At 46.6% G+C, this 13660-nt stretch overlaps 1 protein-coding gene across 1 annotated transcript in view; it reads right to left on the bottom strand.

Moving 5' to 3' along the window:
• Positions 1-11890: 11890 nt before the first annotated feature.
• BTBD17 (BTB domain containing 17) overlaps positions 11891-13660 on the bottom strand; it is a 50592-nt gene continuing 48822 nt past the window's right edge. The window contains exon 3 of the mRNA XM_069199792.1: positions 11891-13568. Within this exon, the coding sequence (XP_069055893.1) occupies positions 12488-13568 (1081 nt within the window). The 3' untranslated portion in view covers positions 11891-12487. The remainder of the gene's footprint in view (positions 13569-13660) is intronic.

The raw sequence follows: 13660 nt of genomic DNA, 5'->3' as shown, positions 1-13660 counted from the left end.
AATGATTATAGGCAATAGGGGTTACTTTACCATGTCATGACAAAGGTCAAGACTGAAAGTAGTGTGTCTGTGCCAAGGTGTATCCATGAGAAGGGCAGCAAAGCACCATCAAGCTGACAAATAGCACAATCCTGTCTTTGTACCCTGTGTTGCACCTGAATAATATGAAGTGCACCAAATAAAACACATGTGTCATGGTGCAAGGGTACATGTTTACCAGGCACTACTGTCCATGTCCATCAGGGGCATGCCCACTGTGAAATGTTGCATGGTCATGTACATGTGATGACAAAAATGACACAAAAGTATAGGGAGTCATGGATGTGTGTACTCCTTGAGTGATGTATGTGCAGAGTGACACACCAATGTGCTATGCTTGTGAAAATTGTCAGTGGACTGTTCTCTTAAAAAAGTTAAATATGTAGTAGTGACTTGTACGTATGGGTCAGACTCATATCTGTATGTGTTTGCATGGCCTAACAATGTTTGTCAAAATGACATGTTGTAGGGCTCATTTGGTTATTCCCTAATCTGACTCATCTATGTTAATCAGCTAAATATGTAGACTGTGTAACATTTGTCCATGGTGTTCTTTATTCAACATTCACAGAACTGATTCATGTCAGGTTTTGCAGGTGGATCTGCCCACAACACCATTGGTGAGGTTGCAGGATTTGTGGACCCCGATGCTGCCAGTAAGTGTTACCTTGTATGTCTAATGTGTAGTATAAGGGTTGTGTGTGAGGTTGTATGATGTGTGCAATGCCATGTTAAAATAGGATGTATGGCCATTAGGACACCATTTTCCATCCTTGGACAATGACAATATGTCTGATGTCATGTTGAGAATGTGGAGTACAACAAACTGATGCACTGGTGGCAACGTGTACCTCAAGGGCCTTGTGATTTTACGAAAAGGTATATACGTGGACAAACACAGTGATGGCAGTCAAGACATGTGGCAGAAGTGCTGGCTTGAACAAATGTATGGGTTTTGGCAACATATTGGTCACAGCACATGTAGTACACAGTAACTCTGGGCATGTTAGGATTAAGGACCATGTGAAGAGGTCACTAAGGGGTTTATCAATGAGCCACTTGCACTGCAGGCGCTTCACTTCGTATTAGTAAAAATGTGATGCACAGGCGATGGAAGAGTCTTGTAGAGAAGCACCATAGTTTGTTGAGTCCACATTGAAGTTGCAGGCTTTGTTCTGATGAGTGTGGTACATGTCTACGGATCCAAGCTAAATGATGTATGCTGAGGAACATACATGAGCTATCCAGCATGATGAGCGTGACTGAGCATGGTCACATTACTGGTCTATGGGATGTGCAGGGTAAATGTTTACCTGGTCTTAGGAGATGTTACAAACTTGTGCACTGATAATGTGCAACATTGGTTAGCCTTCATACCCGAGATTTGAACAATTCCTTGAAGATGGTTGTGATGCAGATTTGTAGTAACTTTGTCCTTGATGTTTTTGTGAGTTGTGGTAGACAACGTGTATTATCTGAAGATGCTGTTTTCCTTACATGCTTGTTCTTTCTCTGCCCAACGCAGATTTTGATGACATGTTTCATTTATGTTTTAGCGGCCCCCATCAATCCAGCACAGAAGAATGCTTTCCTGAAACGAGTGGAACGATACAGGCATATCCATGTTGTTGAAAAAGGGTACTGCAGGTTGGCCAGAAGATACACCAATGAGAAAGCATCGGGGTCCTGGTGGGCATTTCCAAATGGAGGACCGACCAAACAAGCAGCAACAACCACCCACTCACCTAGAAAGTCAAAACAAAGGGAGAGGGGTGGCTCTGCAGCTTCTGTACCCTCAACATCTAGAAGCCCTACTCCAGCAACATCACATCCCTATCCAGGATCTACAATCACAACTCCTACATTTGAGCAGGAAATGCGCAAGGACATGGCAGACCTCAAGTTGCGGATGGTGAAATTGTAGACAAGAGGCACTAACTTTGGACCCTTGCTTGTTCTCGTTACCATCCCTTCCCCTAGTTTTAAAAGCTCATTGTTATATTGTGTTTTAGATAAGTTGGCATAGGTTAGTTAGCGTAGTGTAGGTTAGTTTTAGGGCATAGTTTATATAGTTAGGGGGTGTTTTTTTTTTTTTTTACTGTTTTGGGGTGTTTTTTTATGGGGTGGGTTATGTTCTTGGGTATATATTAAGAAAAATAAAATACAAAAAAAATACATCAATCAATCAAACATTTGTAAAGATAGCTACTCACCCGCTAGGGTCTCAAGGCGCAGAAAGTGGGGGTGGAAGGACTGCTACTGCTCGAATAACCAGGTCTTGAGGTGTTTCCTGAAGGTCAGGAGGTCCTGGGTCTGCCGTAGGTGGGCATGGAGGATGTTCCAGGTCTTGGCGGCGAGGTGGGAGAAGGATCTGTTCCCAGCTGTAGTTCGATGGATGCGGGGGACGGTGGCGAGGGCAAGGTTGGTGGAGTGGAGTTGGCGGGTGGGAGTGTGGAAGGTGAGTCGCTCGTTGAGGTAGGCTGGGCCTGTGTTGTGAAGAGCTTTGTGAGCATGGATGAGGAGTTTGAAAGTGATCCTCTTGGTGATGGGAAGCCATTGAAGGTCTCTGAGGTGGCTGAGATGTGGATGCGGCGAGGGATGTTAAGGATGAGGCGTGCAGAGGCGTTCTGTATATGTTGTAGTTTCTTCTGGAGCTTGGCTGTGGTTCCTGCCTAGAGCGCATTGCCGTAGTCCAGTCTGCTGCTGATGAGGGTGCAGGTGACCATCCTTCTTGTTTTGGTGAAGATCCTTGGGGAACGCAGATGGTTTTGGTGGCTCCCGACAGTAAGGGAGGGAGGCGGACTCTCTGAGATCTGCCGGAGAGGAAGGAAGTGATCCAGTTCAGAGCCTTATGGCAGATCCCGGTGTCATAGAGGCAAGTGCAGAGGGTGTGGTGGCATGGTCCTGATGTCATTGGTAGCGGCGATGAGGGCGGTCTCGGTGCTGTGATTCCTACGGAATCCTGATTGGGAGATGTCCAGCGTGTTGTTGTCCTCCAGGAAGTGGGTCAGTTGGCCTTTGACCTTTCCCGGGAAGGGGAGGAGGGAGATGGGTCAGTAATTCTTGAGGTCTTTGGAGTCCGCTTTGGGTTTCTTCAGCAGGGCGTTGACGTCCGTGTGCTTCCAGCTCTCCAGGAAGGTGGTGGTCTTGAAGGAGCTATTGATTATCATACGGAGTTGGGGGGCGATGATGGGTCTCGCTTTGTTGAAGACATGGTGGGGGCAGGGGCCTGAGGGGGAACCAGAGTGGATGGTGCTCATGGTTTTGATGGTGTCCTCGTCGTTGATGTGGGTCCAGGAGAGCAAGAGGTTGGTGTGGCTGGGTGCATCAGAGTTGGTAGTGGCCGTGGTGGTAGTGGGGGGGTGAAGAGTTGAAGCTGTCATGGATTTCCGTGATCTTGCGATGGAGAAAAGGTGGCGATGGAGTCGTAGAGGTCTTGCGAGGGAGGGGGGGTCGATGGAGCATGATCTAGGGCTGATGAGTTCTTTGACGATGCTGAAGAGATCTTTGCTGTATTGGGTGTTGTTGTTGGTGCGATCTTTATAAAAGGATCTTTTGGTGGTCGGGATGAGCTGGTGGTGCTTGCGGATGACTGTCTCGAGGGTGGAGTGGTAGCTCTCTGTTGGTTCGTGGTGCCACTTCTTCTCGGTTTTCCGGCACTCTCGCTTGGAGGCCTGAAGGTCAGCGGTGAACCAGATGGCCTTGGCGTGGTGCAGTTGTTTGGGGATTTCCTGAGCGCAGCCAGGGTGTTGGCGCAGTCGTCTAGCCAATGTCTGAGGTTGAGGGTGGCTGTGTTGGGGTCGGTGGTGCTAGGAGGCGTGACCCGGGCGAGGGTGGAGATCAGTTGGTCTTCTGAGATCTTGTTTCAGCTGCGGCGGGGGATCTGTTGTGGGCAGTGGTGAGCGGTGGGTTTCTAGAAGGTGAAATGGACACAGCTGTGGTCAGTCCAGTGGAGTTCGGTGGTATAGCTGAAGGTGACGTGGCTGCAGGCGGAGAAGACAGGGTCAAGCGTGTGGCCGGCGGAGTGGGTGGGCGTTGTGACTAGTTGTTTGAGACTGAGGTTGGCGAGGATTTCGATCAGGGCAGTGGAGATGGTGTTGTTGGCGTTCTCGAGTGGAAAATTCAAGTCGGCAAGGCAAGGCAAGGGCCTGGGTGCTGATTATGCCGGTGATGGAGTCACTGAACTGTGGACGGGGGTTTGGGTGCCTGTAGACTGGGGTTCCTCTGAGGGTGGTGTTGGCGTTGATGTGAATCTGGAACTGTAGGTGTTCGGCGGTATCGAGGGTGTCATTGGTGTTAGTTGAGATTCTGATGGTGTTCTTGTGGACTATGGCGATTCCTCTTCATGGTCTCTTGGTACGGTCTCTTTGGGTGATTTTATAACCTTCGGGGATGGCTGTGGCGATGTCTGGTTCCGAGGAGGGATTCATCCAGGTTTCGGTGAGGAAGGCGACGTCTGGGGATGATGAGGTGAGTAGGTCCCAGAGTTCGACGGTGTGCTTGTGGATGGAGCGGGTGTTGAGGAGGATGCAGCTGAGATGGTTGTGTGTGGTTCTGACGTGGTGCTTGGCGGCTTGGAGGCAGGTGAAGTTGCAGGTCCGACAGGAGAAGGGTCTGTGGTTGTGCCTCAGGGTGGCTTGGACGCAGGCGGTGGAGTGGCCTGAGTTGAGGGCATGGAATTTGATGGCACTGTAGCAGCGTTGGGTGGCGTGCGCGGGCCTGGGGGTCTGGCGCTGGGCACGATCCAGGCAGGAACGGGCGCAGACAGGCTTACCTCTGGTGTGGCCGCGCAGCGGGCGCCATTAAGAAGGGGAGGTGGGAGGGAGGAGCAGCTGGGAGGTGGGAGAGGGGAGCGAATGGGGGGCACGAGGGGGCGGGCCGTAGGGACGCAGTGGCGGGAAGGAGCAGCTGGAAAAAGCTGAAAACGGGCGGGAGCGTGAAAAGAAATGCGGCGAGAAAAAGGCACAAAAAAGTAGCACAGAAACACAGAAACGGCACTAAACAAAGAGCAAATGGCACAAAACAAAGACAGATACAAAGACAAACACACAATACTTACGGAAACCCACTAGACACCAGGGATGAGGCGGGGTGAAGGGTACGGGCACAGTCTGGTGGAGCTGTGAGGCATGTGGAGCGAGCTCTTTACCTTAATAGCAGGTCAGGGGTCACTCTGAGCACCGTGCAGCAGCCGCCATTAAGAAGAGGAGACGGGAGCGGGGAGTGATTGGGGGCTCGAGGGGGGCAGGCCTCAGTGATGCAGCAGCAGGAAGGAGCGGCTGGAAAAAAACGAAAACGGGTGGGAGTGCAAAAAGAAAAGCGGTGAGAAAAAGGCACAAAAAAGTAGCACAGAAACACAGAAATGGCACAAAACAAAGAGCAAATGGCACAAAACAAAGACAGATACAAAGACAAACTCACAATACTTACGGAAACCCACTAGACACCAGGGATGAGGCGCAGGCAGGTGCCTGCGGGTGGTTGAGGGCCTCGAACTTGCAGCAGCAGTGAGGGTGGGGTGAAGGGCACTGGCACAGTCTGGGGGAGCTGCGCGGCGTGTGGAGCAAGCTCTTGACCTTAATAGCAGGTCATGTACATATACATATATATATTTGTCTAGGCAATATGTTTAGTTAGTCAATTGTTAGCTGTAGTTACTGTTGTTCTTGTCGACTGATGTCTCTTAAAGAGGTGGAGGGTCAATGTTGATCGTATGGTGTTAAATGTATAGGATAAGTTAAGATAAGTTAGCTGTAGGGATAAGTTATGATTAGATGGTTGGTGTAGATTAGTGTAGGTTAGTATTTAGCTTAGCTAATTTTTAGGCAGGGATGTTTTGGTATAATTAAATCTTGTTTTTTGCTACAATATGATCTCCATAATGACTAACCATCTGGGTGGTATCATGTCTGCACAGCTTAGGTTAGACAAAAGCCTTTGGTTGTGCATCCATTGATGATTTACATGTGTGACTATGTGTATACCCTATGACAGGTTGGCAGCTGTATATCATCAGCCACTCAAAACATTATTCTGCACTGTACTTGACACTGTGCATGGATACACATCCCAAAACTGGTGATCTGACACCAGTAATTGGTGTTAGTAAGTAATGAGACATTCATTGTTTAAAGGTATTGAATATTGTACTCCCCCTAAATTGGGAAATTGATACTGACACACTTATGACTGCCCCTCACTGTCTTACATATGTCTAATTTGGCTGGCACATCAATGTTGTACTGGTGCAACCATCCTAGCTTTCCCCAGACATCTGTGTAGTATATCATAAAAGCCATTGCAAAACTTGCATGCTACCTGTTTAATTACAGGCTTGGAAGACTTATACATTTCTTGCCAGTCCATAATGGTATTAGTCACCTTAATCATTATTTCAGTTAATGTGTGTGGCTTGGTATCTGACACAAAGCCACACATTTCCTTTTGTTAAGTACTAAGGGCCACATGTACAAAATACAGGTTGTGCGACTCGCAATTTGTGAGTCGCAAAACCTGATGTACAACAGTGTCAATGACACTGTTTATGATTCCCAATGGAGTCGCAAATGACCTACCTCATGAATGTTCATGAGATAGGTCGCAATTCGCGGCCCCGTTGGGAATTTGGGAATGGCCGCCCTCACAAGGATGGTGGCCTGCTGGAGACAGCAGACCACCATGTCTGTGACTCCTTTTAAATAGAGCAGTTTTTTTTTTAAATGCAGCCCGTTTTCCTTAAAGGAAAACGAGATGTATTTCAAAAACAAAAAATCTAAAGTTTTCTTTTCACTGCCATTCACAATTCCTGTTTGCGAATGGGTTAGCACCAGTTTGAAACTGGGGCTAACTGCGATTGTTTTTTCGACCGCATTCACGGTCACAAAACAATCATACTTGGGACTGCGACTTGCAATTAGGAATTGGGAATTGCGACTCACAAACCCTTTTTGCGATTCGGTAAATAGAATACCGAATCGCAAATATGGGTCTGTACATCCCAAATTGCATTTTTCAAGTCGCAAACGGCCCGATTCGCCATTTGCGACTTGAAAAATGCTTCGTACATGTGGCCCTAAGTGTAATTTCTGCACATAATGCATGCAGTTCAAACAGTTAATACATCAGCGGCAAAAGCAACACATATGTAACTTTACAAATGTATTTACATGTGCAAGTTTGGTTTCAGATGATGTTTTATGTACAGGATATTGACCATATGAGAGATTCCAAGCCATTTAATGTCCAGTCGGAGTCCAAGGGGTAGGGACATGTCATGAGACATGTGTAGGAGAGATGTGCATAAGTGAGGAGGTGTTCAAAATTGCCAAAAGGTAGGATTTGCTTCAGTGACATTTCATGCATGATAGGTCAACAGTATTCCTTCCACATCTTCATCCTTTGATGTGTGTGGTGCCTCTTGTGCCATGGGTGGTGCTGGTGTTGAAGTTGAGGGGAGCACACACGCATCAGTGGATAGTGATGTGGAATCAGAGATCCCAGTAGCTGTCATCTGTGGTAAGATGAAAGGCATCACTGCAGCAAGGATGAACTGCTGGTTTCGCAACACAGCAGCTACATCACAGTGGTAGGCAGCCAGGTTGTCAATGAGAGAGGCCAGCATCCGCTGCATGGACTCCAGGACATTTTGGATAGCCCCCAGCCTGTTGTCAATCATGCTGGTGCCACTTTGGGAGTGTAATTGGTCAAGCCTCTGCCACAGGACACCAGCTGTGTCGGCCAGGACCTGCTAAAGTCCACGTAGTGAAGAGTGGATCCCTCTGATGGCAGAAGAGTTGTCCTTATTCAGACAGAGGCATCTCAGGACTCCCTCTAGGCTGCCCGCCATTGTCTACATCCCCACCCGCACCTGCTAGGCCAACTACTGATGTACTCCTACCTCTGTTTTCTGAAATATAATGTCTGGGTCCTGAGAGTCCAGGGCTGTCGCTGAACTGGCCGGTGGTGTGTGTTGATTGTTGGGAGGTTCATGTAAAGACCACACAATGCTGTATGTCCTTCCTGTGACTGGCGATGGTGTCTGGATGGCACCCATGACATCCTAGAGAGTGTTGTCATTGATAGACTGCAGCTGGTCATCCACTTCATCAGAGAAATCCAGGACAGGCAGCTCGACAGAAGGTAAGGCATCCTCCTCTGCAATGGGATATTGAAAGGCCAACCTTGGACTGTAGTAGCTTTTGACATAAGCCATCATGCTTTTGATCCTGGTGCCTTAGTGACATGGTGCAGACCCACACATGAAGGCACTCATTAATGGGCCCCTAATGGCACACTGTTCCACTAGAGCATACTTTTTATTTAGTCACCATTGGCACAATCTGCCAGTCCCCATTTCCCATGCTGTTACACCCACCTTGCATGGCGTTTCATGGACTTCTGCATATATACCCCTTTCATTGAGTTGACTGTGTGACATAGGCGTTGTTAGGGATATTTGCAGTCAACACCAATGTCAAAAGAGGTAGGTCTCCCTTCATGCACACCAACATTCAGTCCAGAAATATAGGCATCCTTGCACCCATGCTGCAAGGAGCCCTGTGTTACAAGGATGAGTGTTGGTGTGCAGGATGGGAGACCTTCCTGTTTTGACACATACACCAGAGGTGGTTGATCCTTAACAATGGGGGGTACAGGATGCAGAACACATGACTCAAAGTGGCAAGGAGGATGCATGTGGACAGCTCACCACCTTCCATCACTCTTACAACACATGTGGGGTGGCATTAGGACCTAACACAGTTTCATACTGCATCAGGTTGCAACACCACCACAGGGGTGGCATTGTAGTAGTGGTACAAAGGACTGACAGTGTTGTTGTCCTAATTTTGACATCTTCCAGTGTGTGTTGCAATCATCATCAGTCATTGTAAGTGATAGACAGCATTCCTGTTAGTTGATGTTGCAGGATGTGTCCCTTCTTGCATTTGAGAATTTTGACCTGCAAAAGGGGCAACCCTACACCATGCTGATTGTGTGGCTGTGTTGGTAATGGCCATCATTTTTGCCCAGCAACAAAGTTAATTAAGGGATGCATTACATATCAGTGACAAATACACATCCCTTCCCATTTGACATGATGCAGCACATCACTGCAAGCTAGGCTGTTGCACTGCATCTTTCCTCATATATGGGTACGTATGTGCCACAATTCCCAGACACTGACATCATAGTGCTCGACCTATGCATATGTTTTACCTTACACTCCAGTGGTGAAGTGAAGTAGCTCATATTTACCATGCCAAGGGAATGCACCTTGTATACCTTATCATGGCATGGCATTTATGTGTCCTTCACACACCTGACACTGCATGTAGTTGGCATTCCATGTGTATTGTTGGGGGTGTTCCCATGCAACACATATGGTACCCACCCAGCTTCTGATGCCTTCAAAATTTGTCAGATCAAGGTTTGCTTCAGTTAAATAAAAAAACTCAAGGTTGGTGTAGGAGTGGCAAGTGGGTGTCTGAGAACTTTGTATGTCCCATGAATTTATTTGATAAATGTGTGTTGCATTGTGCATCACACATAGGGCTAAATGTATACTTATATGGTGCATTGGTCCTAACGTACCACTTTTCTTGCGCTACCTCTTGACCCACTTAACGACACAATGGTAGAACTATATCTACATTACTGTTCACCATGGTGGACATTTCTACAGTAGTCTCCTGAGTTATGGCACTATTGTGGTGCTTTACTTCATTGGCACCATAAATGATGACACTAGTGCAGCAAAGCAGAGAGAGGTCCGTTAATTACAATGCGTGCATCACTCGTACATTTGCCTTTTGCAAATGGCATTAAAATATAGCCCTGTGAAATCTTAATGATTTTGTCTGCCCCATTTATTCTGCCCTCTCTGTGGGGGACTGTCACCCTTGCAAACATCATATCTGGGACAGACATATTGTTGTGAAAGAATTTACAAAGTGAAGCTACACATGCATTGTGAAACTTTGTTAATGTGGCAAAAGGGGAATGGGCATCAAACAATGTTTTTATAATGTTGCGCTAAGGCTTTGTAAATATGGCCCCTAGTGAGATGGTAAGACCACTTGTAGCTGATATTATGCAGGAAGGTGTCCTTTTGTGCACAATACCAACCATCCCCACTCCACAGGCACCCTTGCAGTATGGTGACATGGGAGCTACTTGTACAGCAGCGCAGACGATAATCACAGAAATGCCACTTATGTTGTGTATGATCACATTTGTGGCCATTCTCAAGGGTGCAAGGAGGCCTATCCCAGTTCTTGCTGGCCCACCCGGTGCAACAGGCATTGTACATGTTGCCCAATGAGTGTTATACATGGGCAGATGGCACAGTTGCAACAGTGAAGGGAGTGAGAAATGGTCTGTGCATATGGGGGGAAGGTGAGTGCCCATTACAAATGTTTAGCTGTTATTGTGCCTTCATGCACCCCTTTTGCATGCATACAGTGTGTCCTATGTGCCTCCCCCTTCTGCTATTTGTTAGTTACAAGATTGTCCCCCACTACAACTTACCCTGCATTTTTGGCAGTTCTTGAAAGGCTGCACTGTCTTGTTCTGGGACTCAGGTGACCACCTCCTCTTGAACGACCACTGCCACAATCTCCTCCAGCTCATCTAGCTCCTCCTGGGATGCCAAATTTTCACCTCTGGTATGCAGTGCTGCCTTTCCGTTGCTGGCCAGTTTCTCCTTAGTTCTGTGCTTGCAATCGTGCCAGCGTTTTTTGCACTCGGTCACAGTCCTCTTCACCTGTGCCACACTGTTGACTTTACCGGCTATTGACTGTTATATGGCCTCCTTCCTACCTATTGGCAGTTTAGAGGTGACAAATAGCTGGTGTTGATGCTCTGTCACCTCTATGACCATGATTGTATTTTCCTCCTCACTGAACCTACACTTCCTCTTCTTTTACTCCTTCTCCTGGGAGTTTGTCTAGACACCCTGGCTTGTACTGGGTTGATTAGGGTCTCTCTGGGGATTCTCCTGTCCTGCATTCTCCATCTTGTTTCCTAATGGCTTCTGTTTGGTGTTTTTGCTGGCTTTTTGTACGGCTTTTAATGTAAATATGGCACTAGCATTGTTAGCATCAAGTAACGTGCCGCAAATCATGCTAGAGCCCCTTTTGCAGCATTCGTGTAATTTTTCTTTATACATGTCGCAAAGGTTAGCGTCATTGTTTTTTTTTTTTACGCTAGCCTTTTATTAACACTATGGTGCCCTGTTTTGTAAATAGGGCACATGCATGGCTCCTTAGGAAAGTCATTATGTGGCATTAGAATTTTTTACGCACAACTGCGCTAGCGCAATTGTGCGTCATTTTTCATAGATTTGTCCCGAAGCAATGATGAGTGGCCACTTCAGTATGAAGTGCACATGTAGGTTTGGTTGGCCATCTTGCTACGGCCAGACCGACATGCGCAATTCTAACCTCTCAACCCAGCTGTCTTAGACTGGTTGAAAGCTGGCATAGGCCTCCAGTGCCTTTTGGAGTGCTGAGCCAGCCTGCTCCAGCCAATCCAGACTCTTCACTCATGCTGGTTAAAAGATACTCTGTGGTACCTCGTGGTGGGAAGAGAACTAGAGAACATTATGGACATGCTGCAGGCTGAGGTAGGTGAATCTTTTATTTATGAAATGCTTATTTTGTTCAATTTTATGTATGTATTTTTATTTACAGTGCCCCACCATTGTCGTAAGTCACCAGATGCCACTGGTTGTCTTACGGGATAGCTTTTTTCAAGGTCACCATTTCTTCTCGATTTTATTAGTGCAAATTACCTTTCAGTTATTTTATCGGTAATATTTTCAGTAAGCACACTGCGCAGTCATAGTCAATCTGTGATTGGAGGAATGTAATTTTTTTATTGCTTTTGCACGTTTGAAAATCACAGTTCCTAGGAATCAACATCATTTCTATTTTTTTTATTTTTGTTTATAAAAGTAAGGTACAAAAATGCAACATTATACAAGAAAATTAATGCAGTTTCTTTACATCAATGCCTCATAAACCTTTTCAATTCAGGACTTCTAAAAAAAATATTTTTGATTAAACAAATCTAACCTCCAATGGAAGAAACGATGTAGGATTTAACTCAAAAATGTTCCCAGGGAACGGAAAGGTGGCTGGGTTCAAAAGACATCGAAAGGAGCAGAATAGTTTTTGGAGAACTTTGAAGAATGCTGTTTCTAGAAGCTAATGTCTTAAGAGGCACTGCTCTTTATGGACTCTCTGTTTATCTGCTTTTAATCAGCGTATGAGGATTAACCTTTAGGGAAATTGGTGATTTTATATGACTCTAAAAGACAAATTCGACAAGAAAAGAATAAGTCAGATTTCATGTGGATGACTCCCAGAAATACCTAGCACTGCTGTTAAAAAGCATGGGCCGATCAAATCAAGGGGCTCTTTTCCAAAAAAGCTTGTCCATCCTTGCTTTACTTGGCTTTGATGAGCGAGTGGTAGATGGGCTTAACAATGATGTGGAGGTGCAGTGAATTGTCTACTAAGTATTCCGAGGTCCTCTTCTGCAGGTCTGCATTGGCCAGGAAGTCGGGCACCTCATCTGTGCTCTGGTGGAAACTGTAAATGTGCTTCACAAATACTTTACCCTGGGGCTTCTTACCAATCACCAAGATGGTTTTCTGAAAGCTCACACCTGCAAAGTCTGAACTGCTCATGCCTGGGCTGATAACGAGTCTGGGGCGGCCATCTTCAATGCGGGCTGACTGGACAGCTCCAGATGTTGAATCTGAGTAGACAGGCCGTAAGCTAACTGGAAGCCAGCGGGGTGAAAACAACATATTCCAGGTAACCTTCTTTGCAGCATCATGGTTGCTTGGTCCCAGCTGAGTTTGGAAGCTAGTGCTCCTGTCGTCCCTGGCTGGGTTGTTGATAATCCACTGAGAGCCCCAGGAGGGTACAAGATAGTTGCGAGGAATGAACATGCTGCAGTTAACATCAAAGTACTTGCCATACTGCAGGGGTGAGGCAGAGTGGAACTGGAATGTTTGAAAGAGGAGGTCCTGGATGGAATCATAGTACTTGGCCATCACCAAAGATTGTTTCTGAATCTGGAACAGGTGGGCAGGAGAAATCATTGGGTATCGGATCGATCTCAGGACCTTCTCAATAATGGGAACATCAGGATTGTTTTTTCTGATCCACTCCTCAATGGCGCGGTAGAGCTCAAGCTCACTCTGAAGGACTAAGTCGGAACGCTGGAGCAGTGAGACCATAAGGTCATCACTCACAGACACCCATTCTCCACTGCTGATGATAGTGGAAAGGTTCCAGGCCAAAAATTCTAGGCAGCTCTCCTGCAGGCCTTCATCGTGGACCTTAAGAGCATACTGGTACCAGCCCACTACATGGCCTTGGCTGGATTCAGTTGCTAAGTGGTTCCTCATATACTCTCTCACACCTCGTTGAAGTGCCCAAACATGATACTTGCTGGCAAGTCTGTGGAGGGTGATTGCTTGGTTCAACTGGATTGAGATCTCCCCGGAATACAAGTACCTGGAGAAAAAGGTTGGATAAAAAGATCCTGTTACTGATGCTACTAATGTTGCAATGATTGCATTATAAATGATGTAATGTTGTAACTATAA

Source organism: Pleurodeles waltl, chromosome 7, assembly GCF_031143425.1.
Source record: "Pleurodeles waltl isolate 20211129_DDA chromosome 7, aPleWal1.hap1.20221129, whole genome shotgun sequence".
In the NCBI taxonomy this organism is placed as follows: Eukaryota; Metazoa; Chordata; class Amphibia; order Caudata; family Salamandridae; genus Pleurodeles; species Pleurodeles waltl.
This window is presented reverse-complemented; position numbering and strand designations above follow the sequence as displayed.